This window comes from Polyergus mexicanus, unplaced genomic scaffold (genome assembly GCF_030449975.1).
Source record: "Polyergus mexicanus isolate NDT 795.1 unplaced genomic scaffold, iyPolMexi1.0 SCAF_18, whole genome shotgun sequence".
Classification (NCBI taxonomy): Eukaryota; Metazoa; Arthropoda; class Insecta; order Hymenoptera; family Formicidae; genus Polyergus; species Polyergus mexicanus.
The window spans coordinates 4742160-4767997 of NW_027223338.1; the positions used below are offsets into that span (position 1 = coordinate 4742160).

Here is a 25838-nt window from a genome sequence, read left to right on the forward strand (position 1 = left end):
TTAATGCATATTAAGTTGAAAAAAAGTTAACCAGTGTTGAACGACAGATTAAATCTTCAATTTTCTCGCAAAGAAGGTTTATCGGATGATAAAAAATGCCGCGTATATTTTTCACTATTCATCATCAATTCAGTAATATGATCTATTTCTTATTTCGTCACGCTATACTCGCCATCCGATCCTTCCACACAAAATTTTACGTTTTCAAATAATTTATAGGAAGAATGCACGCAGGCACAAAGTTTATGATATTTTTATTATCAATTGCAAAATCAAATTGTCTTGTATAATATATATATATATGTGTGTGTGTGTGTGTGTGTGTGTTAAATTGTGTTACGCGCGAATAGTAATCAGCAATATTGGTATTCATTTGTCAACCAAGTTCTCTTGCACAGAATACGATCTAACTATCTAACTTGTCAATGGTGCGGAGGCAAGTATTTTACAACCCGAACAGAGATAATTAATATTCGCGTCAGGCAATCATTACCTTCTCCCATGCTCGGGCGATTTCCGTCTCCGACGCGGAAATATCCTCATCCCGAGAAACGTGCTTCTGATACCGGCGTGCATCGTGTGGATCCCTAATCATTAGCTTTGGATTACATGAAATCCTTATGACAAACCAACAATGTTTGACGTGAATTGTCACGATCCTTAAACACACCAAACCTTCATCGTCAGCCACCGCGAACCACATATATAAATTGAAAAAAGAAAAAAAATCGTTATGATTGGAAGATATCATACGGATCGAAACTGCATCGTCGATAAATTACATGGATTGATTAAAAATCGAAACGTCCCGTTCCACACATGCACAGCAGCTGTCGAACTCTCACAAATCATAATGTAGATTTCACAAACTTATTCGCATCTAAACACATTGAGCATTCATTATCGATTGGATCACATCGGTAGCGTAGATCGATTTTTTTTTTTCACGTATAACGAATTTTTATCGATCGTCTTGTCACGTATGTAGATCAAGCGACAATACTAAACGCGATTATGCTCTCCAAAAAGCGGTCTACTAGTGGAGACACTTTCACAGACGAGAGCATCCCGATGTTAAAAATACACCGCGAGGCTTAGTACGTTTCCGAATCGCCGACACGCCAGAGTTAAAACTATCGATAGCTGATAATTATTAATATAACAAAAATTAATTATTTGAAGAGGAAAGAATTTTATTAATTGAAAATAAAGATTATTCTAAATCCATTTAAAATGTGCAAGTGATACTTCAATTATAAAGCATAAAGCCTAAACAGAAGATATGCGTATCAGTTGTATCCTTTCTTAAGATGCTCGATCAATTATCTGCGATTCAGATTTAGTTAACTTACTTGAAATTCGCAATTTGTCATTCATATCTTGCTCTCGTTCTCCCCACCCGCGTCTATGTCTATTTCTATCTATATCCTCTGCCCTTAATTTACTTCGAATGACACTGGACTACGCCGCCAAACGGGATATTTCAAATTGCAGGAATCAACCGTAGCACCTTCGCACACCAGATCACGATGAAGTTTAATTAATTTGATTTACAACGGAGGTGATCTATTGCGAAGGACGGGATGCTGGAAACTCGATATTACAACGAGACGAGACAAGCTGGAATGCTTAATTATTGGCCATTCTAGGAATATTGGCCTTCTTTGCAAAATTGTCGCAGTAATCGCTATGATATCGAACTTTCACTGAATTATCGATTTTATGAATAAAGTTATATACACACAATAGTTGCGTTCGGCAGAAAAAGCAGCTTTGTAACTGTTGTAAAATTCTTTAATATGATTGGTTCTTGCCCTTAATTCCTGCCGGATCTAAATGTATAAACCGATGATATTAAAGAATTTTACAACAATTGCAAAGCTGCTTTTTCTACTGAACGCAGCCGATGCCTTGATCCTTGGCCACGCGGGATTAATTGTGCGTTATCGAATTTCCCCCTAATTTTCTCTTTTCTCATCTACAATATCGAATGCATTTTACGAGAAAATGTTTCAATTCAATTGACAAGGTGCCAAACAATTTCAAACATAATCAATTATACATATAAAATTAATCTTAAAAACCTAATTCTCTGATCGCTTATAGGCAAATATTTGTGAATCAGTATATATAATTCCTTAGAACAGGTCGCATGTTATGGTGGGCGGAATGACAGTTAGTGTATTTTGGAAACGAAGGTAATGTCTCGTCTGGGAACGGCTAAACACACAACGTCAGGGCTGTTCGCCAGGAATTGCAGTAAGTTAAGAAAGTATTCGTGCGACATCATCTTTTCGCTATAAATATCCCGACTTCTTACGACGCCATGTTGTAAAACTTATGTATCTATATTTGCGGCTTTCGCGAACGTTTATAAAATATTACGGACGATATGAATGCTTTTCCGCAACATGTCTGCAAAATTTTCATGTCCCATTCATAAGTAATAAAGTGTCTATAGCGAACGCAATTTGCGCGCGAATTATTTTATATCCTGTTTTTTCGTGGCATAAATAATTGGAAGATTAATTGTGCATATATATATATACGGCTTCTAAGAACATGCATTTTTAACATAAATTCCAGATTGAAGTATAAATAATTGAAGCATAAATACAGCTCCTTCGAGTTAATTTTCAAACATTTTGATTTGTATAACTTTATAATTTTTTTCACTCGATCTCTTGTGTATAATATGTCGAATATGAATTAACCTTAATTCATATTGAGAGTATAATATATAAATAGCGATATAAAAATATATCTATATCTATGTTCAGCAGGCGATATGTTATAATTTATCGAAAATTAAATTTTAATCTCTTATTAAATCTCTTATTAAATCGTTAATCTAACAGGATTAAATAATCAACTCGTTCAACCCGTAGAGGCTGAATCACGAGAAAGATTCATTACGAAACAGAAATGTTGCGTCACGATAATCAAGATCGGTCGTCCACTTTACGCACTGGCGCAATGCAGACTGCAACGGGAAGCATAAGCGGCTTACGCACGCGTAAATATGAAATTGCCGCCGCAATTTCCATTAGGAGCAGGAAACTCAGAATTTGGTCACGTGTGGCGCGATGATGACGTTAGCCGGATGAAGTCGGCGCGCGATTGATCGCAGGGCAAAACTTTCTACCCCCTGCGCGTCCTACCGATATTTTCTATTATATTTAATACGAAAAATGCGATTTCTTCCAGATCAAAATTTAAACACTCGATCTTAAATCTTTATACGACTCTTTTTGGTCAAATTATGGTTTGTATTTATATATAACAGATTAAATATCGTGGATGGATGAAAAATCTTTTTTCAAACCGTTTGACAAGATTATATAAGAATTATAGGAGAATTTTACGCTATCAGAGCTAAAGAAATATACGACTCACCCATATCTTGATGTACGATTAAAATTTAGTAGCTTCACTTACCTGTAACAAAGAAATAAAAGTACATTAGTTTCAAAAAATTTATATGTTTTATATATTTTATGTGTTCATATTTATATTTATATTCATATTCATATTAATCGTATCGGGTTTTCTACATATTTTTTACTGTTATGAGAAATACTTAAGATTTTATACAGGGTGTTTTCTAATAAATGGGAAGTATTGCAATGGTGGATTCAGGATACAAAAATAAAAAAAAAAGTTCATATAAACATATGTCCCATATGATTTTGTTTATCGATTACATTGTTTTATTTTTTAACAGAGTTAAGATAGCATACTTGATTATCGGTTTGCCGTTTAGCTGCAAAATTTGAAGGATTTGAGGTCTTGCTAATCTATACCATAAACATAAATACGTGCTATTTGTATTGTAAGTGGTACAGTTCGTATCTTGTACTCAGTAAAGTATTCGCATCGTACGTTAGCGCTATTAACGCAATCTATGTTTAAAGTAAAAATTATGGTTTGGTTAAACAATGAAATGGCAGACATGCATCTCATATATGGATTTCCCGATGGTAATACAGTCAGAATTAGACTTTTGTATGCGAAAAAGTTGAAAATATTGAAAAATAAAACAGGCTGTAACTCGGAAACAAGATCATATCGGACATTTATGTTTTTGACGATATGAAAAAATGTCAGAGAAAAAAATAATATTTGTTTGGAAACAGTATATATATATATTCATTTTAACGAACAAAACAAAAACTTTTTCCTCAATAAAAAGTAAAAAGATTCGGCACAAATTAAAGAATCAACCAAAGTTGCTACTAAAACGATCAGTATATACAGTCGTGCTTCATTCATTGCATGATCTTCTAAGCGAGTGCAAAAGCGGGTTCAAGCGCGAGCTAAAAAGCGCGCCATCAATGTGGATAGGGACGAAAGGGGATGCGAAGCGCCGTAGCGCGATATGTCGCAATGCGTCTTGACGTCACCGACGCTGCTGGTGGGATTCGGGGGTTGGTGGACAAAGAGTGGGAGTCCACGAGGGGTGTACAAATGCACGTGCATATTGCCAACGAGCAACTGCAGCCAGCCATCTGTCGGTCGTCGCAACAAAGCGCACCGAAAACGAACCCAACATTGGTAATTCAACCATATCACCGCGAGGCACGCATTCAAATCGAGACGATTGAAGTAGTTGAATTTGAAAGATGACATACATATCACGTCTACAACAGCACAATTATTTTAAAAATTAATCATTTTTTATAATAATTATTTTATTTTTTAAACATACATAGCGTGAAAGCACTCGTGGAAGTGAACCCATACAGCACTGAAGCTTGCAACAACATTGCAATATTGCATATTGCAGTTTAATGTTGCAGAAATATTGCAAAGACATTATTTTACAATATAACTTTAGCAATGTTACAGCAACATTTCGAAAATATTACAAAAAAAGTATTTGATAATCGCTAGTTCATTTGTTTACCGCTATGCGGCGCATGTTGCGCTATCTATTCTGCATTCAATTTTTAATAACGATGATTATATAATGTTTACAATGAGCGGCTAGTAAGATTAAAAAGATATAATAACTATTTTTATTAGTTTAAGTCATATGATATGACCAATACAGGGGACTCAGACATTGGACTAAAAATTCTTTTAATAGTTTCCATTCTTATATAAAATCAAAAATTTGATAATAATTTTCTAATATGCAAGATACTTCAGATTTTAATAAATAAATTTTGAGATTATATAAAGAAATATGTGAAAAAACTCGTTGTATGCGTAAATCCACCACAATCTTTTTGCATCCGGATATCTGAATATTTCGGATACAAAGAAGTTGAGAATTTACACAATTGCAAATTGAGTTTTTTCTTATTTCTCTTAGATATTCTCTGTCACTGAAGGAAGTTGAATGTGTATTGAAAAATTTACATTTTATAATTTCGTTATTATTGTAATACAGAAAATCTATATGCACGCTAGATCCTGACTTTTATAGGCCTAATTTCTTATTATTTTTTTCATATGTTAAGGATATTATGTCGATAAATATACATAAAGCATTATTGCATATATATTATATTGCTATGTTGTTGCAATATTATATTGCAATATTTCTGTAGGCGGACATTTTACTATTGCTGCAATATCATAACAACGTTGCAGCGACATTTCGCAAAGTTTCTGCAATGTTGCAATCTTGCAGAAAAATGTTGTTGCAATCTTGCGGTGCTGTATGGGAATTTTCAGCACCGCGAACATAAATAAAAAGTGTTTACCTTCAAAGATTTATAAGTTATAATAAATGTCTATTCAGTATCTCATTTGAAAAAGAAATAACTTTTTCTTTTTTTTTTTTTAATTCATGCTTAGATGATTACAAGATTTAATATCTTTCTTCAGTGCGAGGTTCTATCATTTTTTATAATAAATTACTAGAAATCGGGGGTTTTGGTGGAAAGTCCCGATCGGTTAATTTGACACATACTTAATCTCGTTGCCATTTTAATATTCGCCTAAAATCGATGAATACCTCGCAAGAAGATCGCGAAAGAAAAAGTGGGCAGAATGAATTATTATCACTCTATAGATCGAGGCATCCAAGACGCTATCCCACGGAATTACGACCGCAAAGTTCGCGAAGATAATAGCGTGCAAGTCGGGAAAGATCGATGATCCTGCTCGTTTGGAAACTTCTGCGAATGCCGGTGCTTAACGAGAATTCAAAAGAGAAAAGCTTGAGAATCATCGTGAAGCGATTATAAAGGACGACTATTTTGGTCTCGTCTTCCCTGTTCACAGTGAACAACTTGGTTTTCGATTAAATCGACAATGTACAATAATATGTCGAAACGGCGTATGATTAATTACCAATTTTGTTGCTATAACGCGCGTTTCACGAATATCATCGTTGCGATGAGGCCTGCAATTAACTTTCAGATATACTCTACCATCTTTCTATCTTCAACTAACGATATTCGGAATAAAATTCCTTCTTAATGTATTTATATAATATTTGTTAACAACGTCATAAATTTAAATACGCATATCAATACGCATAGATAACGCAGTTTAGCGAAAAATAAATAATTTATCAAACATATCAAGTATAAAGAATTGTTTGTTTCGCGCAGAAACGCGTAGATGGCTCCACCCATATCTCGGAGCAAGAGTGCAACACGTGTACCCTTTGCGATCAATGGTTCTATTGGTAGACAGAAAATTTCGATGTTTGTCCAGAATGTCAAAACTTTTCCAATGTTACATTTAATTTTCAGCGCAATCAACAAAGGTAAAGAAATTTTGATAGAATTTAATTTTATTTTTAATCGATATTTTTTCTATTTTCCATAGTAATATATAACAATTTTTGAACAAATTAATAATTTTAAGTTGTTTCTCGTTTCTTATGCCGCAAAGTAATTCTTATTGATTTGTAATCGATCATCTGGCGACATCCTTTGAAGATTTCAAACATCTTCGAGGAATTTATATTGAAAAAATCTGCGATGCAAGAGGCGATCGACCCTGCATCCACGCAGCGACTCGCGAGCAATAACCTTTACACCCTCTCGCGCGATGAGCCGCTGCACGCATATGCGTGTCAGCTTTACAGAGTGTGTATGAGCGCGCGTGTGAAATCTAACCGGCTGGCACCCACATCCTTTGTCATTTCATAATGAAAAACATGAATGAACGTAATCTCTTCGATATCCGAATACTCGCCGAGCTTTGTCATAAGGGATAAAATATTCCATGGCATCACACAAATAATAACAAATTAATTAATCGTGGATGGCTAAACGTTTATCTGTGACAATCGGCGCGAAATATGAGATGTGAAATGAAAAGTGAAATGTGAGAGATTTGTTTTCAACAAGACTTGTCTCGATTTTCACGATAAATATTATTGAAGGCAAATATAATCCTTTGATAACAAAGAAAGAGAGAGAGAGAGATCGCTATGTGTTGATTGTCATTCAATCCTTCAACAAATCGATATCTATCTAGCCGTTTGCTGGTAAGACTAACGCTGATATTATTATACCTTAAGAAAACTATTGAAGTTGCTTTTAAAAAAGTGTATCTGATTCAACCGTATTCAGCTTGTTTGAAAATTGCTGATAGATCTCAGACCATAGCTATCCATTAGCAGACTCGGCGCAGCTGTACATTGCATGCGGCGTGCACGACGAAATCGAGTTAATATCAGAGGCAAACTTCCCTCGGGGACTACTTGCGATGATGATAGCGAAGGCGATGTCGACGATGATGGAGACAATGAGATGATAATACCCAAGTGGCGTTATAAAGTTCAGTGACAATCTAAGCGCGACTTACTAACTCGTGTAATGAGTAATGGGTTTGTTCTATAATTTATCTTTACAAATTGTATTTCTACGATAAACACAATCGTATACAATTCAAAAATCTTTTAAGTTCTCGATAAATTTATATTGATATCTAAACCTATTAATTGTAACAAAATTAATACTTCGAAAGAATAATTTAATATTACTCTTACACATATAAAAAACATGCAACGTGATGGAAAAATACGTTTTAAAAAGGATCGAAGTGTTATCATCGCATCATGTCGTGTATCGTGCAAATCATCACGACACGTTGATTGCGAGCATGCCGTGTCGATCATTCGAGCTCGATCTCCGTCGGAAATTTCGTACACGCGATCGCGTATCGACCAATCTGCGGAAACCTCGCAAACTTTTCAGCTTGAAAAAAATCCTCAAAATATTGAGAAAACTGCATTATAATCAGATTCGCTGCAAATGACATTACATATCATTTTATCGTAAATACATATATTATATTTCTTTAAGAGAGTCCTCTGATTATAATATTCAAGAATATTTTTTAAAGGATACGCTATTTCTTCTTTATTTCATTTATTGCTTCACTCTTCGTTAAGCTAATGTTCTTTTTTCATTCATCGGCACTTTCGCAATTTCAATAATTGCAATCAATTCGCTGGAAGTACAATAATTTTCAAGTGACGTCTGATAGAGATATAGACAATGGCACTTCCGTGCGGTTAGAATCTGTTGCTCTGATTCGGCGATTCATTAAACAAATGATTATCGACGAATACGAATGATATCGAATGCTCGCATTAAAGAAATGGATTCAATGGCAATCTGGTATAATTAAACGCAAGTGAAGCATGTGAGGAGAATTTATCTTATATAGATAAATCGATCAGATAAATTATCCTCACATCTCTTCACTTTTGCTGCTATTTTATATTTATTATTTTATATTTCATAAACTACTGGTCCATCAATGTTTAATTTCTTTAATTTATTTATATACAATAGTTGCAAAAAAAAAAAGTAGCGGATGCCAACATTAGCCAGACGAGACGCGCGTCTCTAACAAAATTGAGAAATGGGTGGAATAATCGTGTAATATTGAAACGATGCCAATTTCAAGTGGCAAGAAAAATTGCCAAATTCGATCGATCTGTAAAACGGCAGATATATTGTAGATGATTTAGACCGCAAGGCGACTTTTTCATTGCTAATTTTGTTTTCTCACCGTCGCGTCACCGTCTGCTTCTTTCCTCCTTTTCACGAACTTTCTATTCAGCCATCGAGTGATGAAACTTTTTCACTGCAGCAAATTGTGTCTGCTATGTGTAAAGATCCTGTATCTAGTCTAACAAGAATATATTCACATTCTTTCCACGTACTTCTTACCCTCTTCTCCTCCCTCCCCCCTTCTCTCTCTCTCTCTCTCTCTCTCTCTCTCGCTCTCTGTCTTTCTCTTTTTTCTCTCTCTTTCTTTTCGCATTATGTTTAATGTTGATAAGCTTCATCATATAAATGCAAAAAAATCGTTCAAAAACATAAATATATAATAATAATTTTTTATGTATTTTAATGTGCAAATGTAGAGTGTTATTATAGATCCCCCCATTCTATTATAATTAATTATATCTGTTAAACTGTATCTTTTTATATGTTTTACATATCTTATATCTTATTAAGCTACGATAGCATATACTGCGCTGCTATATGTGTGTATAATTATATATATATATATATATATATATATATATATATATATATATATATATATATTTAATATCTTATATTTACTTTTCAATAAATTTATTTTAATACTTTTTTATGTGCAAAATAATGAGATGAATTAATTAATATAAAGAATATATATCGCCTTTAAAAAAAGATATGCAATTATCCTGCACCTTGTTACTGCAATATTGCACTTGTACAAAGATAGAATCATCAATCCTTTCCTTACTCATTGTACTGTAAAAAATGTAGCAAATATTTCAATGAAAAAGTGAATACTTTACATCGTATTTCACATTTTATGTAGCAATACGTCAAAATTAATTATAAGATATTTCGTAAATTACTAATGTTTTTATGATTTTATCTCAATGCTTTTATATAAACTAAAAAAAAATATATTTTATATAGATTAAAAAGAATTTATATATATATATAAAAGAAAAATCATATAGTTTTTATTTAAAAATATTGAAAGTTATCTTCAAATCTCGGAAGCGCTTCCGTTTGGAATTGTGTCAGTTATAGAATATATGTGTGTGCATGTATATGTGTACTTTTCAACATTTTTTACGTATCGATCAGTTCCGAAATATTACTGTCATCTTTTAATTTTGGACATTTTCTAGACCGTGGAATTTGACTCCGGTTAGACAAAAGTTAAAAATTTCAACGGATATAAACCGATGTTTTTAGTCATTCCAACGGTTATCCGGCGAAAGAAGTTAACGAGAGCGCCCGTATAATAAAACGCACACAGATCCGGCGACAATTACCGTTTCAAGACAAGCAGAGGTAACAAAACATTTTTGTGCTTCCATATTGTCTTTAATAAATCTTGTTACATCTCTCGTTAAACATTTAGTTCCTTTATTTAACAATAAAAAAATGCATTATAAATATTAATGTAAAGTGACTATTTCAATAACTAAAATATATACCAAAAATATATTACACAGAATATATATAGAATCTATTTATATTATTATTATTATTATTATTATTATTATTATTATAAAATTCTCACAATAACGTAATTCACCAATATATTTTAACTTGAAACAAGATGTGATAATCCCGCTCATGAAATTATCGTTAAAAGAGAATCTATTACATAAAATAAAAAATCTATAAAAGAGATATTTCCCACATAAAAAGCATCCTATAAAGGGAAAAATGGTAATTAATTTTTCAGAAGTAATTAATTGCGTCTCGATGTTTCTTTTCTTTTTTTCCATATCCAGTTTTCTCTTAGTGACATCCTTAATTGCATCGAAAATTTTATAACAGCAACCTACACCAAGTTAAATCACCGAAATTTATTACAGTACAAAAATATATTCGCTCTGGCGTTCCAGCTTTAATTTTAATGACAGATACGAGGTGATGGATGAAGATTGCAAGATCGCAGTTACATCAGCTCCATTATTTTTAGCTTACAAGATATATTGTTCCCGTTCTTCCTTCTCTCTTGAAAAATTAAATACATAGTACTTATTATTTCAAGCATTACAAATCGTCATTTCGTTTAAATCCTCCAGCGGAAATTTAACGACTTCGCGTTTACCATCCATTTCTGCGGACTCGCCACTCGGTATTAATTAGGCGATTCACACAGCAAACCATTAACGCTACGCGGCTTTTATTTTTCTTGACTATAGTACATAACTGCATAATCGCCCGGGAAAATCCGTAATAACATTACACGCGAGAGTGCAGCAACACGTGGCACGTTATAACACTCGCGTCTCTTCAAAGTCGACCGATTTGGCAAGCTGCTTCCTGACGCTCGAGGGGATGGAGAACCAAAGAATGGACGAGAGGGGTAATTGGATTAACCTCGCCCGGTTCCTTTGCGACCTCTTAAGTCTCGCGACTGAGGAACTTAAGTGACCGCATTCGGAAATGTCAGCGGAGATTTCCGTTCCCGGAGCCTGTGAGGGCAGATTAATCGAAAACCTTAGTTTCTCATGCCACAAGGAGCTCGTAGATAACCCTTCAGAGTACCTTGAAGATTCACGAGAGCGAACAAAGAAGACATGTGTTCTAAAGAATATCTAGTGTTTCGTTAAACTTATTGTTAGCACGAGGATAAAGTTCCGAAAAATACTCATCCCCGATTTTTTTGAAACTCAATATTCTTATGTATTTTGATGCGCTGATTACGAATATCATAGTGAAAATTAGCGACTATTTGATTTTCATGATGGAACCCATGAAAAACCCATAAAAATTATAGTTTTTTTACGTTTATTTCAGTAAATATGGAAAATCATGATATATGTTTTAGACAAAAGTTTTAGATCTCATAGAAATAAACATTTTATATCCTATTCATTTTTACCGTACAAGTGATAGTCTTCGAGAAAATCAAAGTTAAACATATATTTCAAACCAATTGCTGTATAGGTGAAACTACAAAGGCTGACAGTACTACGTACAAGTCCTAATATATAACCTCGCTTTGCGTAGAAAGTTGCAAACCTATGTAGAACCTCGCTTCGCATGGAAAACTGTATGCATGGAAACAGTGAGTTCCACCCCCCTGTGGGGGCTCCACTACCACAAAACTAGACAAATAGGTTTGCGTGGAACCTTGCTTTACGTGGAAAATTGCAAACCCACGTGGAACCTCGCTTCGCGTGGAGAAGTGTATGCGTGGAAACAGTGGATTTCGCTCCCCCCTACGGAAGGCTCCCTTACCAGACAACTAGACAAATAGGTTTGCGTGGAACCTTGCTTTACGTGGAAAATTGCAAACCCATGTGGAACCTCGCTTCGCGTGGAAAAGTGTATGCGTAGAAATAGTAGGTTCCGCCCCTCTGCGGGGGGCTCCACTACCAAGAAACTAGACAAATAGGTTTGCGTGGAACCTCGCTTTGCGTGGAAAGTTGCAAACCTATGTGGAACCTCGCTTCGCGTGGAAAAGTGTATGCGTAGAAATAGTAGGTTCCGCCCCTCTGCGGGGGGCTCCACTACCAAGAAACTAAACAAATAGGTTTGCGTGGAACCTCGCTTTGCGTGGAAAGTTGCAAACCCATGTGGAACCTCGCTTCGCGTGGAAAAGTGTATGCGTAGAAATAGTAGGTTCCGCCCCTCTGCGGGGGGCTCCACTACCAAGAAACTAGACAAATAGGTTTGCGTGGAACCTCGCTTTGCGTGGAAAGTTGCAAACCCATGTGGAACCTCGCTTCGCGTGGAAAAGTGTATGCGTAGAAATAGTAGGTTCCGCCCCTCTGCGGGGGGCTCCACTACCAAGAAACTAGACAAATAGGTTTGCGTGGAACCTCGCTTTGCGTGGAAAGTTGCAAACCCATGTGGAACCTCGCTTCGCGTGGAAAAGTGTATGCGTAGAAATAGTAGGTTCCGCCCCTCTGCGGGGGGCTCCACTACCAAGAAACTAGACAAATAGGTTTGCGTGGAACCTCGCTTTGCGTGGAAAGTTGCAAACCCATGTGGAACCTCGCTTCGCGTGGAAAAGTGTATGCGTAGAAATAGTGAGTTCCGCCCTTCTGCGGGGGGCTCCACTACCAAGAAACTAGACAAATAGGTTTGCGTGGAACCTCGCTTTGCGTGGAAAGTTGCAAACCTATGTAGAATCGTATATGTACTGCAAAGTACATGCTTAGATGGGAGGACAGATATAAGATTTATAATCCATCGTTTTTGTCGAAAACTATCACTCGTACGGTAAAAATGAATACGACATAAAATGTTTATCTCTGTGAGATCTAAAACTTTTGTTTGAAACATTTATCATGATTTTCCGTATTTACTGAGATAAGCGTAAAAAACTATAATTTTTATGTGTTTTTCATGGTTTTTACCATGAAAATCAAATAGTCGCCAATTCTTACTATGATATTCGTAATCAGCGCACCAAAATACGTAAGAATACTGAGTTTCAAAAAAATCGGAGATGAGTACTTTTCGGAACTACACCCAACATTTCTTTCAAACTTCTAACGTTTTCTATCAGATATTATAACTGCAATTATTCATATTATAATATTATTTTATCATGATAATCATCATCGATTATTTGTTAAACAATTTTTTTTCGCTATTCTTCACCTTTTTCGTTACTATTAACAAGGAAACAATAGCTTCGATTATACACGCTGGGATTCTCAGGCCGCTGAAACCAAGGTAGATTATGCTATACGATCCGTGACGATGCGTCAATATTAGTTCGCCACGACACCGCTTTGTGCACAGCCTACTTCCCGCGGGAAAGAATATAAAGGCTATTGAGTGTCCACTGTACGCTAGATTCTACTACGACACGACTACTACACCGCACTCGATATTATACGCGTATTTATCATATGGTTGTATGCGTATATACGTTCATATATACGCGTGTTATACTGTTTTTTGTTTCATGAGCAGCTGCATCATTCAACGAGGGTAGATTGATATTGAACTACAGAGTCACTAAACGTTTTTACTTGCGGACAAACTAATCGGAAATGTCGCTCTTCTGACTTGATAATCCGCGCCGAGAATTGTTCTGCGATTTTCGAAAAATGATTTCGTGGATGTATAATTTTGAGAGAAATTGATGAAATGTTTCATGACTCTTTAGAAATTTTTTTAGGCGACATAATTTGGCAATTCTCCCAAAAAGGCAGTCGAAAAGGACGTCTATCGATCCTTGAAACGAATCTCCAACCCTCCTCTTTATTACAGGAAAAGATGGATATCCGTACCGCCTATATGTACACTCGCAAACTGTAGAGGATAGTTGTTCCATTTATAGAACATTTCTTTTTAGTGAAAACTTGATGCGCGCGCGCGCGCGCGTGTGTGTGTGTGTGTGTGTGTGTGTGGATGGTATATTCAACATTCTCGAAGTAATATTTCTCCTTATATGTTTTTCTTGTATGAAATAATATTTTTCCGCATATTTATTCAAAATTAAAATACGTAGACAAAATTAGAATTAAAATAGCTTTCTCTAAAATATTACTATTATTATATTTTACTTTTTATCGTTATTATCATTATTATATTTTATTTTTTATTATTTTATGTGCATACTTGATATTCAAACTATTTAAAATTCGGCTTTAAAAATATGATACTGAATAATATTCAAATATGAAGAACTTTTCGAATATTATATATTTACCTATTTTAATTGTGTACATTGACGATGAACAATATTTTTATACCTTTAACCATCATAAATAAATGTTTTCTATCCTTCAACCATCATAAATAAATATTTTTATACAATATTTAACCATCGTATATAAATGGAAAGTAAATAAAAATATTTTTAATAAAAAGAGAAGCACATGTCGCTTATCGCAATAAAAAATTTCTTCACCTTGTTAAAACATAAGTTCTTCATATCTATCTGAATTTTGCTTTTTCAGACAACTGATTTCACATTTCTAGGAAATATAATTTCGAGAGAAGAATTATATAATATATATTATCATATTCCCATGACTTTTATGATTTTTCTTTCAAATCAAAGGACTTATTCGATCGTATATATTCGCCACAAATAATATACAAGCAGACTATATGAACTGAGGAACGTTAAAGTCCACGAAATTTTAAATTAAGAACGAATGCAAAGAGAACACGGAAGGAACAGTCGAGGAATTTGATCTCAAGCATTCCTGACCTGTGCTCAGAAGGTTTGTAATACTTAATATTTAAAACGTGCACGTACTTTTTACTCGGGCAAAGAAGACGAAGAGAAGAGTAGATGATTAAAGATAGCAGAAAAATGTCTCGAATACTTGAATTGTTGTTTCAAATAGTTCGCGATATTTTACAACCAAAAAAAAAAAAAAAAAAAAAACAGTCGTATAAACTATTTTAGTAATAGACTTACATTGTATACATAGCCCCATGACGTGGATCTACTCACGTTTGTCGAATAACTTAATGGAATACAATACGACAGTCTGTTCCGTGCTCGCAATAAGATATGCCGTTTTATATCATACGTAGACAGGATCGATAGAGTTATAGCCTCTCGCGAAATATCCTATGTGGATAAATCTACATTTCGAACGGCCGATCGAGCAGAGAAACACTCGCGCAAATATCGATGACATTGTTACAACTCGAGCGAGGAAAAAAAGCGGGAAAGAACATGTGACAGGCAGTGATGCCAGAATTGAGACGCGAGCAACATGACTCCGTAGTGGAGGGGATACACACACAAGCGTAAACCGTGTGCATGTAATGCGCAGAGCGCTCTGCGCATTACATGCACACGGTTTACGCTTGTGTGTGTATCCCCTCCACTACGGAGTCATGTTGCTCGCGTCTCAATTCTGGCATCACTGGTGACAGGGAAAAAAATAGATTGCTATACACGTGAGCGCCTATCGAAATGCAATGAATGCAGAGATAGTTAGTTAAAAGACGATTGAGACATTGAAATCTAGCAAAAATGATTCTAATAAATAAAATTATATATATATATATATATATATATATATATATATATATATATATATAGTATATATTATTACATTTTTCAATCTGTCTCGCGTAGCGGATTCATTATTTCAGTCTCTAGTCAAATAAATTTCTAGAATCAAACACAATTAAAATAAAATCTTCATCGAAATAAATAATATTGTAAATAATTTGTTATGCATAAATATCTAATAAAGATTGTGCAAAAAAAGAAAGAAATCGAATAATTCATCCATCCGAGAAATACACATTTAGTACAATGTTTCAATTCGAGCTCGTTAGAAATCTACGAACGGAGAAATTTAATAGTCTCCATATAGAATCAGATTTATGAAACAAAGGGCACGTGGAGTAATAAGAGAATTCCTAAAAAAATTAAGAGATCTTAATTATTCTTAGAACCTAAGGGAATCTTCTGGTCTCTAAAATTTTATAGATATTCTCTCTTAATTATCTTGAGATTCAAGAGAATTAGGAATGAGGTGGAAGCTCCGCTCTGATATTTTATGATTTCAACCCCCCGACGAGAATATCTCTTCATAATCTTCTCCCGCAATTTCTCAATAACTTTTTCGACAAACACCGATGTTTCATCGTCGAAAAAATATCCACACTTACACTCGCTCGGCTTGATTTAATAACGAAACGTTGCAAATATAATTTTGTAATCTGATATATTCTGGCAAACCACCTAACACTTTTTTTTTTCCTCACTCTGCTGCTCCTAAAGTTTACAGAAGACACGCAGTAACCGCAGTAACCTATGCAGTCCATTAAACATAGATAGGAGTACCGCATTGCCGTGAATCGGCGCAAGGGTAGTATTAGAGGTTTGCTGCGCGCCATACATGATCTCTCTGCACCAGGGCTTCTCCAGGAATCCAACCCCACAAACGTTTCTCCCCCTAATTCTCATTATTACACACACCGCGCTAAACTTAATCATTAACGACTTGTATTTTAAACGAAAGCAGAGGATTGATTTTAAATAGACCAATAAAATGTAGACTCATCTTTCTTGTGTTTTGTTTTCTTGAAAGTATTTTTACAATTAATCTTCATTTTTTTTTTCTTCATTCGTATCTAGTATAGAAATGATTTGAGATTGAGCAATCGCACAATGGTTAGCGTCAGATAAAAAAATACCAGAGTTGGGAACGTTACTTTATAAAGGTAACTCGTTACCCTTACCGTTACTTTCTCTCAAAAGTAACTCGTTACCGATTTTAAAAAGTAACTCGTTACCATTACCGTTACACAAAAACTAACGAATCGTTACTATTTCCGTTACTTGGTTTATAATATATTAATTCGATATTATATAATATATTAATATTAAATTAGTATATTATAATTAATACTAATGTAATACATGAATTCTTAATATTAATATATTGTAGAAATACCAAGTTTACATTTTTATACTTCTTTATTAATTTACAATATATATAAATCATAAACTATATAATAATATAAATTGTTAATTAATAATATAAATTCTTAATCTCTTAAAGTAAATCACAATCTTTCCTTTATCAAATAAACTTTACGAAAATATTTTATTTGTTTCTATGTTCCAGAGCCATTAGTGAAAAACAAAGTAACTGTTAAAATCGTTACTCGTTAATGAAGAAATGTAACGGCGTTACCGTTACCGTTACAGACAACGAAAAGTAACGTCGTTACGAATTCGTTACCAAAAAAAAAAAAAAAAAAAGTAACTGTAACGTTAACGGCGTTACAAGTAACGCGTTACTTCCCAACCCTGATAAATACTATGTGATTTCTTGAGAACCACTGAAGCACGAACGACCATGCGGGAAGAGAGAAAGAGAAAAAGATTCTACGTGTACACACACTATACCGAACGTGCTGTATAGATGCGCTGCATAATGATACGTAACAAAGCTCTGCTGCGAGTCGGTGTCGGGTCGCAGCCTCGCTCTTGCCCTCGGCCTCGTTCGTTATTCTTAACGTCATCACGACCGCAGTCAAATTTATGCGTGTCCACCGTCTCCTTAAGTACCATCTACCTCACCAATTTTCACCGCGATCGAATTTATCATAGTGAATTTCTCAAGTTTTTTTAAAAATATGTTCTTACCCTTCAACCAATCGGACACGCATTTTTTTTTTTCATGCAAGGGAGAACGGCTGTTTGGAAAATCGTTTCACCGGTTATATGATTAAATAACGGCTCGTAAGCATTGTTTCTTTCACCGTATCAATATTATCGAAGTATTGATATGGCGAGCGATTTAAATTCCCTGTCATACTCGCTTCTGTGTGTATGTGCGCCGCGTCTATTTATAGAAATTCTTCCACGTACGCGCTATTATAGCGTGAAATATATGCGAGGACACATCGTTTATATGTATCACACGCATTGAAATCTATCACATTAAATCCACTTCAGAGAAGAAAATTATCGACCCTCTTACATTCCCGCTCAATAATTTTACATCAAATGTTATACATTTTTTAATGCGAGTATTACGTGAAGGTGAATCTCGGTACACAAAGCGAGAGTTGCACATCCGTGTTTGACGTTAAATATACATAAGGATATATACGCGTCAAAGCGTATGCATCCGGAGATGGCTAAGCCGCAATCTAGCTCGCCCGAGCGAGGATCGCAACAGGTGCTTAGATACTGTTACACAAGATACCTGGTGATGCGCGGTCAGATTCAAAAAAGCTTCATCGCGCCTTCCCCGGTCGTGACCCTCTCACTTTCGAATTGCACTGTACAATCTCGTGTCATCCCTGAATAGGAACGGACAGAAGCCGCTACCGCGGGACGTCGCTTTCGCAAACACGTAAATAGGCTAAGAGATACGACTGTTGACACCGATGTCACAATTACGGATGGTCGTGCGAAAAATGTGCTTTTGTATAAATTGCGATGGAGGAGAGAAACTTGCGCTAGGAAGAAAAACGCAGAACTGCGATGAAAAATAAATATGATATTTTATTTTCATGCCCGATTAATGATCGTAGTAATGTGATAGCAGCTGTAATTTTTTACGCCGACGATAATAAGTGAAGACCACAAGGTGTTTAAGTTGTATCGGTAACTATATGCATCTCTCTTTCTTATCCCACAGACGGATCTCTACGCGAGTTTGCGCTTGCAGAAGTGATTACGTTCACGTACATTACGTTACACGATGATGAGGTATCGCAAAGTAACCAGGTGCAAAAAGGCTTTCGTGTATCAAGATCGTATGAATATTAAGGATCCATAAAAATAAATTAATATCATGTAAAGTCCTTTGCGTTTACTTACTTTTGCCGTAACATATATCACTAAACATTGATTCATATTTCAATAAAGAAATTTTTATACAGGATGAATCAATAAAAATTAGCACGGATGTAATATGAAATCTTGTAGATAATTTCTAATAACTAGAGAAAAACGTGCTAGGCCCGATATTACATTTGTCGTACGACAGACTTTTCAAGCGCATTGATTAGCTAATTTCTAGGGAGTTCCAGAAAGTTTCTATTTTCCAGCCAATCAATACGCTTAAAAAGTTTGTCGTACGACAAATGTAATATATCGGCCTAATACTATTTATTATTATTTTTTTATTTATTATTATTTATTTATTTATTATTATTTTTTTATTTATTATTATTTATTTATTAATTATTATTTTTTCGTCCCGTATTCAAACGTACATCTTGCAAGAACGGATATAATTCGTTTCTCGAATAAATCTATTGTATATATATTACCATTTCGTCAGAATATAATATCAGATAAAAGAATAAATTGTCATTTCGAAAATGATATCAAGCTCAATTCACAAAATTCAACTCGATTCGTGAAATTTGTGCCACTTAGTTCTTGATGCACATTGACATGAGAGGGTATATACGAATGAAATTTATGGCGATGAAAAATACATAGTAGAGTACAATCTACTCTGATTAATACCATATTCACGTGCAATTTGACGCGAGGATTTATACTAATCTTATCGTGTTTACCTTGTTATGTGAGCTAGTCTTTGAAACAATGTTTACTATTCATCATGACATCTGTATGAATGTCAATAAGAAACATTACTATATTTCAATAATCGGCGTAATTGGAAAGTAGCTTTCGACAATTAAAATATTGCAATTAGTATTGCATTAATATTCACAGTTATCAATCTAGATAGCTTTTACAAATGTAAATTTTTAAATTATTTTCTTGTAACTAGGACCACATCAGTGATCTTGAATAATCCAATATCATATCATTATTGTTATTCAGCTTAACAATCACTATCAAAGGATAAATATAATAATATAAAAAATATTCCATTTGAAAAAAAAAACAGAATCTTTCACATCTCTAAAGCGACTTTATCTAAAAGAAAAATTGTTAACACCATATGATAGCCCCCTCTCTATCGCAATCTTTGTTCGAGAAATTTTTCTTTAACTCCTATAATTTGGAAGATATTAAGGATTCTAATTCTTATTGGTTTATTTAAATGGCAAAACTTCAAGAGCGTATAGGGAACTGAAAAAATAAGACAAGAAGTCCTTTAGAGGTTTGCTCGTTTTTGCTCCATTTTAGAGAAAATCGCAAAATTTCAATCTCTCATTGTCAATTGCTCTCTCGAGTTGATTGGCACCGAATAAACTTTCAGCTTCAAGGTTCCTTACATATGTAAACACTTGATGTTATCCTTTACGGTGCCAATCGATTCAAAAGAGCAATTAAGAGATCGAATCATAGATGCGGTGCACCAAATATCACTAGAACAATGTCTAGTTACAATTAACGAGGTCAGTGCTAGGATGTATAATGCTTGCATTGCTGCAAGAGGGCAACATTTTGAACAATATCTGTATTAAATAGATGATAACATAAATAAAATGTAAATAAATAAGTAAAAAAAAAACGAAAACTTGTTTTGTTTCTTTTTTTGTCATTTTCTCCAAAATGGAGCAAAAACGAACAAACCTCTAAAGGACTGTCTATCTCTTAGCTTTTCGGTCCCCTATACGCTCCTAAAGTTTTGCCATTTAAACTGGGGACACCCTGTGTATATATTAGGTGTACAACTTTGCTTCCGCCGTTTTCCTATAGATGGCTTTAGCGGTAAGTAGTGGTCGAAATAAATAGATCATAGACGTCATGCGATAAACTTGGGCATCTGTCAACATAACCCCATAGAAACATTAGTCGATTTGTGTCTGCATCATAAAGTTATTCTCGATTGAAAATGTCAGTTTACGAGCCAAATTCTCGTCATTTGCGGGAGGTTTTAATTTTCTGCTTCAATATGAAGAAATCTGCGGCTGAGGCTCATCGAATGCTCTCAAATACTTATGGCGAAGTCGCTATTAGTGAAAGAACGTGTCCTGAGTGGTTTCAACGCTTCAAGAACGGTGATTTTCACGTCGAAGACCGGCATAGCGGTGGAAGAGAGAAGGTTTTCGAAGATACAGAATTGGAGGCATTACTTAATGAAGACTCGAGTCAAAGTCAAAAGATGGGAGAAAGTAGTGGCCAGCGATGGACAATACTTTGAATCATAAATGTATAACCAGTTTTTTACAGTAAAGCCTCGAATTTCGGAAAAAAATGGCGGAAGCAAAGTTGTACACCTAATATATATCAATTATTTTACGTTACTTGATAATTTTGTAAGAGAGGAGTTACATTGTATCTTTCTCTCTCACTCCTTTCCTTTCTCTCTCTTTCTCTCTAATTTCTCCCATTATCTCAGATTTCGTTGCGAATGCGCTGTATATATTTACGACAATATGTACATGTGTGTCGCGTAATTTTTATTATATCTTCTCGTGACATATTGATCGCAATAATAAAGCGATTAATAGTAACGAAACGCGGCTGTGTGCAAACGACTCGCTCATACCGCGCTATTATTAATCAATTGAGCGTCCCACTTATGGTTTTATTCCGGCCACGTACATACCGGGTGCTTCAAGGAAATCTCGTCGATTTACGAAAGCATGTGACAACGGAATAAACATTGATGAAAATGTAAACGCGCTCTTATCTAAAAATTTGCGACGATCCTTTTTTATCACCCGGTATATCAAGCAATTTGCTTAAAAAGAAACGCTTCAGAAAATCCGCACGAATAATGTCAAGAGCGCACGAAGGGAAGATAAATTCTCCCATAAGGGACTTTCGTATACGAGCGATGAATCTTGAAACGTTGCAGCACAGCGAGATATTCTTCACAATAAAATCGAGCAGGATTTATTTATTGTATTGTACAAAAATTGTAGTAAAATATCAGAAACGAATTTTCATGGATTCTGGAATAGATATTCGATCATCCTCACGCTAAGCATGAAAATCTAAGATTCCAACTTTGGAACGTCCATAGATTTGAATTCACCGTTCTGAAATCTATAGTCCCTAGTTTCAGCGAATCTTTGGATTCAATACCCGCGAGACTTATTTACGTCTCGATACGCTTGATGTCAAAACAGGATTGTGCGATTATATAGATTCGACGATTCTACTATAGGAGACGCGTTACACTGATACGGTGTAATTCCTTTATAAGTCAGTGGTAATGTTAAAATATATTATCAATAAGTATGTTAAAACATACTCTTGTGTGCTCTATTCAATTCACTCTTTCTCCATTAATATCATAAATATCGATCGCGTATGAATAAATGGACGTTAGAGTAAAGAAAGAACTTCGTAACGCGCCGGAACTGTTTGCGGGCAAATAATAAACGGCGCCAGAATTGCGCGAGGATCGACAAGCGCATAGATTTTCACCAAGTTCTAATGAGAGACAAATACGGAACAGGAGATGCACCATTCAATTTTCGTCGATCGTTGGGTAAATCTGATTTTCCAGCATCTCTCAATTTCCGGCCGCGAAACGGGGCGAATTCATCGGCTGTTGAATATTTTCGACGAATCTATCGTTGCTGATCTGCAGTAACCAATGATCATTCTATAATCTTTCCGTTCTCTCTTTCTCTCTCTCTCTCTCTCTCTCTCTTAATTCTTAAAAAAATATCAATATATTTTTTTATACAGGGTATAACAGAGCGCCCCTATCAGCAGTTTTTTTATTTTTTTTTATATCAAAATATGTCAGATTAAAATATAAAATAACTCAAAAAGTACCTAATGAAAAAATACTTTATTATTAGTATTTTGGAAAGCTCTCGAGATAAGCTACAAGAATATGTAATGAAAAATGGTGGGTTCCATTGAAAAAATTCAAAGTGATTTTTATATGACCTTGACGATGCTATTCAAGGTCATACTAATATTATTATATAATACGCCACTTAGAGCTCTATAATTTTTGCATAAAACATTTTTCACGAAAATGCGTTGTTTCCTCGAGAAACTGTTGGATACGGGCGCTCTGTTATACCCACAATACAATATAATTCCATCGGTAAAACCGGATCTAAAGACTCGCAGATTTAAGACTCAAAAGTGAGGTATTACAAAATATTTTCAGGATCTTTTATAACAGCGTAACGTTTAAGTCATTTTTCGCGTAAAACGTGAAAAAAAAAGAAGCGCACGTTTCTCTTGTGCGATCTTTTCTTGCTTTTTCCGCAGTAATCATAGTGCACTCGTTTGAAGAGATCGTCAAAGAGACAAAGCGAAGCTTACATCATGTATCACCAGCTAGATCGCAATTATAATATAATCAAAATTCGTCTAAAAATCAATTTTATTCTATCTGGATTAAGTTATTTAAAAAGATCATTTTTTCAGAAAAAAAATTTTTTCTCGGCTATCTAAAATTTATAATGTTTCGAAAAAAAATTATGTCTGATTTTCGTAAACCATTCCTGCTGAAACTCTGCTTTTCGAGAACATTTTGTATTTTTTCTGCTACCCGATATAAAAGTGATAAATATATTTACACCGTCACCGTCACAAACAGTCAAGCATCGAATAATCATCTAATATCTTTCGACAGTGTACGAAAATGTTTGTGCATAATATCCCAAACTGGCTATTCTGCATGCCTTTGCAGTTTGCAATCGAACTGCTTGAAATGCGATCGTGTATATTCTCGAGAATATACGAGCGTGAGAACATTTATTCAATATTCTTTTCCGTCATCATTGAAATTCCACGCGGAATAAAATCGCTCACAGAAATCGCTCACCTACTCGAAGAACTTAACATTTGTCAGTATCGGAAGCGAGTTTTCAGATGGAGAAACGAGGATCGTTTCTCCACCGTTCATTTAGCTTGAAATTAAATGGTAAACGATAAATTTGACATGGGGCATTTCTTGTCGTCATTTAAACTGTAAAGATAGAAATATCGCATAAATATATAAAACTATATACATATATAATTTTTACAGATCGAAGAAATCATGAAAAATTGTGACGAATTAAAAATAATGTATAAAACGATTGAGAAGAATTATATTATTATTAATATAAAATTAATAATTTTTGTTAATATTAATTGGCTGTGTATTATACTTTAAACATAGATCAAAAATCTAAGCAAGCAAGAAAATATAATAAAAGACGTTCCTTGCGGCCACGTCTATAACTGGACCTCTATAATTTGGGAGTTGCCGTGATTTTGAGAGGCGAAATCGACCGACGTGCTTAGACTAACGAATCTACTTGAAGAAGAGGCAGCGAAAACTAACAATAAGTGAGAAACGGGGAAACTCGCGAATCGCGAAAATAGACAGAAGTGAATAATAGATAAAGTTGTTCAGAGCAACTGAAGCGACGATGAAAGAACAACGGAAACAACAATGGAATGAACTGTTTCTCTTGTCGACATAGCTGTTCGTTTCGTCTTACCGTTATCATCATACAAAGTTCGTATTGATTATAATTCGGCGTAAGATAAAGAAATTAATTTGTAATTCTCTCATAATAATTTAACATATTACAAATCAGAATTGGGAACGTTACTTTATAAAAGTAACTCGTTACCGATTCTAAAAAATAACTCGTTACCGTTACCGTTATTCAAAAATTAACGAATCGTTACTATTTTCGTTACTTTGTTTATGATATATTAATTCGATACTATATAATATATTAATATTAAATTAGTATATTATAATTAATACTAATATATAATACATGAATTTTTAATATTATTATAAAAATACCAAGTTTACATTTTTATACTTCTTTATTAATTTATAATATATAATATATAAACCATAAACTATATAATAATATAAATTGTTAATTAATAATATAAATTCTTAATCCCTTAAGGTAAATCACAATCTTTCCTTTATCGAATAAATTTTACCAAAATATTTTATTTATTTTTAAGAGAAGTTGATGCTCCACGGTATCATCATTTAGATGACATCTTTGCGGCTTTAATATAAGGAGATAATTGATTGGCTACGATATTCTTATCATGCGTAACGCGTTGACGCGTTCTACGTTCCAGAGCCATTAGTGAAAAACAAAGTAACGATAAAAGTAACTGTTAAAATCGTTACTCGTTAGTGAAAAAAATGTAACGGCGTTACCAATTCGTTACCAAAAAAAGTAACTGTAACGGTAACGGCGTTATAAGTAACGCGTTACTTGCCAAAATTAAAAGATCGAGAAGTCTCTGCCACGTAAAACGTGGGTAGATATACACCGAGAAAAAAGTTTTATTAACGAAATAAATATTTATACTTAAAAATCTTTACTTTTGATAGAAGTAATTATTTATTCTATGTAACAAAAATATTTAATTTTAAGCAAATATTATACTCTGAGTATATTGTTTTATACTTTCACAATTTCTACATTCAAATAACATTTCTATGAAATATATAATACCATGTATTAAATAAAGTAAATTTCGGATCTGACTATGTAATTAATTACATATTAATGTTATCTAATTAGCATAAAAGCATTTTTTTTTCGGATATTTTT

The 25838-nt window shown here is 34.3% G+C and overlaps 1 protein-coding gene across 5 annotated transcripts in view; it reads right to left on the reverse strand.

The window, feature by feature from the left end:
- The window catches only part of Shaker (potassium voltage-gated channel protein Shaker), a 120098-nt gene that overhangs the window by 86903 nt on the left and 7357 nt on the right, over positions 1-25838 (reverse strand). Inside the window, exon 1 of one of the 5 annotated variants that reach the window (XM_070310400.1) lies at positions 494-988. The exons of 3 other annotated variants lie outside the window; for them this stretch is intronic. In XM_070310400.1, the coding sequence (XP_070166501.1) occupies positions 494-576 (83 nt within the window). In that variant the 5' untranslated portion in view covers positions 577-988. Of the gene's footprint in view, positions 1-493; positions 989-25838 lie in introns of those variants that run through there. One more of the 5 variants, XM_070310399.1, reaches the window with a different exon arrangement.